The following is a 5,000-nucleotide window of genomic DNA, read 5'->3' as shown; positions in this document are numbered from 1 at the left end:
TTATATTGAAGTTTACAAGTTTACCTCCTGTTCCATTTATTAACATGATCAAAGTAACACAACGACAACAAAGACACTTCTACACAGACTAGCAACACACACACACAGACACACACACACACACACACACCTCTAAAGTAACCTTTAACCCTTTATACACAGCAGTAAATGTTGTGATGATCGAATCAATCATTGAACTTTACTCATTGATCAGTGTTTGGCCCCAGGTGCGGGGCCCCTCTTACCTTCTTGGCCTTGTTGATCAGGGACCGGATCAGGTCCTTCACGTTGTGGGATTTGTCCCTCTGGAAGTAGATCTGGGTCTCCGACGGTCCGTACCTCGCCGGGCTTTCCGGCCAGCCGAGCTCCAGCATCGGCGGCTCCTCGTCGGACATCATGGGGAAGTAAGTCCCGGAGGTGAGCTCGGACACGGCGTCCCCGTCCCCGAAGTCCCGGTCACCGGGGCCGGAGCCGTTGCTCTCGGAGCCGCACGCCTTGCTGGCCGCATGCTGGGTGATGTAGTGGATCTCCAGCGGGGACAGGAAGTTCAGCTCCCGCTCCTCAGACAGAACCCTGCGGTACTCCTTCTCCCCCTGCTCCAGCAGGGCGTCCGTGGCCAGCCGGGCCGCCTCGTTGTGGCTCAGCTCCAGCGTGGACACCTGCCGCCAGGGGTTCTTCACCTCCTCCAGGCGGGAGGCCAGCTTCCCCAGCGGCTTCCGGCCGTTGCTGGCCGGCCGCAGGCCCTCCGAGCTGATCATGGTGCCGCCGCGTCAGCGGGGGATCAGCCGCGCGAGTCCCGCTGTGACCGAATCAATCAATCAATCAATAAATAAAGCGATCAATGAAGCGCCGGGACCGACCTGCTGCAGCGCCCGGCGCCTCAGCCAGCACAAACAGGATTATCAGCGGATCGATAATCCGCCCCGAGGTCACACACACACACACAGACACACACTCCTCCGCGGAACAGACAGGAACTCTCCCCCCGCGCTCCGGGCTCCTCTCCGTCTTAATCCGCTCCGCAGCGCCGGGCCGCGCTGAAATGGTCCTCCCGTGTCTGGTTCCGTCCCGTCGGGCAGGATGTGGAGTCCCAGGAGCCTCCGCGTGTGTGTATGAGTGTGTGTCAGGTGTGTGTTCGCTGCTCACCTGGCGCTACCTGTACTGTCATTGGTCTCCGACCTGGACAACCCCTCCCCCTGCCCCCGTTGTCAGGCCAACCAGCTCACAACAGGAAGCGTCTCTCCTTGTACCTTTCAAAATAAAAGTAAAGAGCGCAAAGTGATTACTACACATTCTGACCGCTGTTCAAAACGTTCAGGTCTTCATTTACCTCCCAAGAATAAAAACAATCAGTGAACTGTATAACTTTGGAAACTCTTCCCACATCTGAGTGTATGTGGTGATAAATATGGCTCAAAGCATCAAACACTTCTGTTTATTGGTCATAAAAATCAATAAAAAAAGTTATTGATTTGTCAGCCAATAGGGCAGGTGATCAGATCAAGGGTTAACAGGTTATGATATGTTGATCGATCAGCTGAAGTGCTCTGAAAAAGATGAAGAACACTGGAGTTTGTTTTATTTTTACGCTGCTTTACTTCCTATGCAACAGATTCGTGCTTTTATTTTGAAGGCAGGTTCACTTCCGGCTGTTCTTCCTTCGCCACAGGTGGAATCCTCTGTAATGAACATGTCTGCTCTCTGCAGCTTTAACTCACACACACCTCTGAGACACACACACACACCTCTGACAGGGAAATGTGTGTGTCCGTGTCTCACCCCCTCCTCCCCTGTTCCTCCCCCCCGGGACTCTTGGTCCCTGCGGTTGTGTTACATGAAACCCTGGTTCACCTGAACGCCACATGAAGACTTTCCCCTCTGCCTCACACATGATCACACACACACCTGCAGGGCATGTTCTCACACACACACACACACACACACACACACACACACACACACACACACACACACACACACACTCAGCTTCCAGGCCAGCCCCTCAGTGGTCTCCGTCTCTTTGTGTTTGTGTTGTGTTATGACTCTTTGTCTGGTTTGCATGTGTTCATTGTGTGTATGTTCTGTTGTGGTGCATCTTTTTATTGATGCTTTTGTTTTGAAAATATTGCTATATTGATATATAATAGTGATAAGTGAAGTCTAAGGACTGACGGTCTGTCAGGTCCCCTCTGTGCTGCCGCCCTCCACTGTCTCTGTGAAGAATAAATATTAGTGTAGAATCTTTCCAGTTATCCAGAAGAATTAACACATCAGCTTCCTCTTCCTCCTAGGTTTCTGTAGAAGTCATGTGACCTGTGTAATGAGGTGATTTCCTGTCAGGATGTCAGAGGTGAAGGAGTCCTGCTCCCAGGAGGAACAGGAAATGAACTGAGGAGCAGGTCTGGCCTGCCTGAGGTGCTGTCTGTGAGTGAGGAGGTTCAGGCTCAGACGGAGGTTCAGGATCAGATGGAGGTTCAGGCTCAGACGGAGGTTCAGGCTCAGACGGAGGTTCAGGCTCAGACGGAGGTTCAGGCTCAGACGGAGGTTCAGGCTCAGACGGAGGTTCAGGCTCAGACGGAGGTTCAGGATCAGACGGAGGTTCAGGCTCAGATGGAGGTTCAGGCTCAGACGGAGCTTCAGGATGGAGGTTCAGGCTCAGATGGAGGTTCAGGCTCAGACAGTCATGTCTCCTTCAGGACTCTTCCTCTCCGGGCCAGGCGAGGCGCTTCATATCCGTGAGCACTTGTGAAGATCCGTGAGCGGCCTGAGTGAACATGTGACTTCATGTTTGCCCAGCAGGGAGGTGCAGGTGCTCCGTGCGGGGGGGCTGTTTGACATCACTTCCTGCTCCATTTGGTTAAACAAACAGGCTGCTGTGTGTGGACTGACACGTCAGGATTTGCATGCTGTCTCTGCAGGTCACGAGCTCAAAGAGAGAAAACTGGACCGACGGGGTTAACCTGCATCATAAAGAGCTCGAAGGGTGCTGTGACGAGGCAAGCTGCGAGCCTGAGGCCACGCCTGCTGGCGCTCTGCCGGCACGCTGAAATGTAGGCCAGAGCTGAGCAGGTTACACAAGCTAACACTCATCAAACACCCCACAGATATTTAACCCTTTCTCATACAAACTGGCAGAGCGAGCTAACATTAACTAGCAAAACACCAAACACACCCAGAGAGGAGAGCAGCTGATGGAGGTGACAGCAGAGGTCACAGTGAGGTCACAGTGAGGTCACAGCGGCCTCTCAGCTCAAGGCTGGACCACCTTCAGGACGCTGTGCTGTGTGTCCTGATTTTAACCCATGACAGACCTGATGAGTGACAGGCTCCATCAGCTGTGCATAAACAAACACAGGATCGTCCTTCCTGGAAATCAGTCTATAGATCTGATGTTTACAAAACAATCCATTCACATTCTCTTTTACCGATAAAATCAATAAATAAACATGAATATCTTCAGGAACAGCTCCGTGTTCAGTTCTTATGGACAGTACACACACAGGAGCTGACATGTTTTCATAGAAATATCAACACGACCTGAAAGTTAACTGTTCGATCACTGCGGATCATCAGCTGCTCATACAGAGCACACACCAGAGTCATCAGAAACTAACAACAACCAGTGTCCATATATGGCCTGACTTCCTGTTTGCAGTTTGCATATTCACGGTCACATGTTCGTGTGTCAGCTGTGGGGAAGAACCCAAACTGACTAATGACCCTGAGTCACAGGCCCAGGGAGCCCAGAGCACCGAGCACCGGGACTCAGCTGGGCTTCAGGGGAGAGGAGACGGGACAAGAAGAAGGGCCTGAGGCAGAAAGAGTTACAGTTCCTGTGGAGGCGGGTCTGTGCTGGAGGAGTAGAAGGACTGGTTCCAGCTGTTCACAGCATGTCAGGTTAAACTGTTCTGCACGTCCTGGTCCCTCAGGGCCCGTTCACACTGGAGAAAGTCAGTCCAGTTGGAGCTGGATTGAATCCAGATACCCAGATACGTTCAGACCTAAATCACACACATGTGTCCACACTCGATCCAGCTAATCCGGCTTGTTTGTTGTCCTCCAAACCACTAGGTGGCGCCTTGTGATATACAGAGTCCACTCACTTTAATGCGTTCTTTCATTTCTTCCGGTTCTAAAAGCAGTTTATTCCTTTGTAGCCCTGTGGAAATAAACTCGGGGCAAAGCTGTCGTAGTCCGACGGTTGTTTACATACGGCTTTTGTACGCGACCCGGACACTGTCCCCGTGAACCAGAAGTATCACGTCGCTAGCAGGATTCTCTAGCTGCATTTGCGTTCAGACCTGAGCCAGATGTCAGCCGATCCGAATAGATCCACCTCCGAGAGGGGGACTGAGATCAGCCCGGATATATCCAGATACACGTTGTTCAGACTCTCAACTAACGTTTTGAACATAATAATAATAATAACAATAAAATTAATAATAAAAATATTCTTCAGTTTCATTAAAATTAGCTTAGCATGAAGCTAACTTCCTGCAGTACTTTATATTATGGGCGGTCATCACATGAAAGAACCTTTGTGTTCACAATGTCAAAATAAAAATACTTGAAACATCATTTAAATATTAAATTTATGATTTGCATAAAATGAGGAAGTGGAAACACTCCAGCAGCCGGACGAGCTGCCGGCTGACTCACCTCTTTGGTTTGGATGGAGTTCAGAGATGTGCAGCTCTGAAGAAATTTCAAAGGCTTCGACTTGGCACAGCAGAGGCATTCCTCCTCAGTGTTACACAAACACTCAGCGCTGTCACACCTGAGATCATCTGAACCGCAGGTCAACACATCACGATGCTTTCTACAGAACCAGCAGCAGCACTTTGACTTTAATATGAGTGACACCGTCACAGCGGGTGGAGGTGCCAGCAGCAGAGGCTGCAGGTCCAGCAGTGTCCACCAGAGGCTGGAAGACGTGAACATGGATCAGTGAAGGTTTCATAGTTCACAGAGCGGCTGCTTGGTGCTCGGAGCCTCCGTGG

The 5,000-nt window shown here is 50.9% G+C and overlaps 1 protein-coding gene across 1 annotated transcript in view; it reads right to left on the bottom strand.

The window, feature by feature from the left end:
- LOC114451092 (protein FAM83C-like) overlaps positions 1-1,162 on the bottom strand; it is a 9,927-nt gene extending 8,765 nt beyond the window's left edge. The window contains exon 1 of the mRNA XM_028429637.1: positions 246-1,162. Within this exon, the coding sequence (XP_028285438.1) occupies positions 246-758 (513 nt within the window). The 5' untranslated portion in view covers positions 759-1,162. The remainder of the gene's footprint in view (positions 1-245) is intronic.
- Between the last annotated feature and the right edge of the window lie 3,838 nt (positions 1,163-5,000).

Source organism: Parambassis ranga, chromosome 18 (assembly GCF_900634625.1).
Source record: "Parambassis ranga chromosome 18, fParRan2.1, whole genome shotgun sequence".
In the NCBI taxonomy this organism is placed as follows: Eukaryota; Metazoa; Chordata; class Actinopteri; family Ambassidae; genus Parambassis; species Parambassis ranga.
Note: the sequence above shows the minus strand (reverse complement) of the source record. Positions and strands in the feature narration are given on the sequence as shown.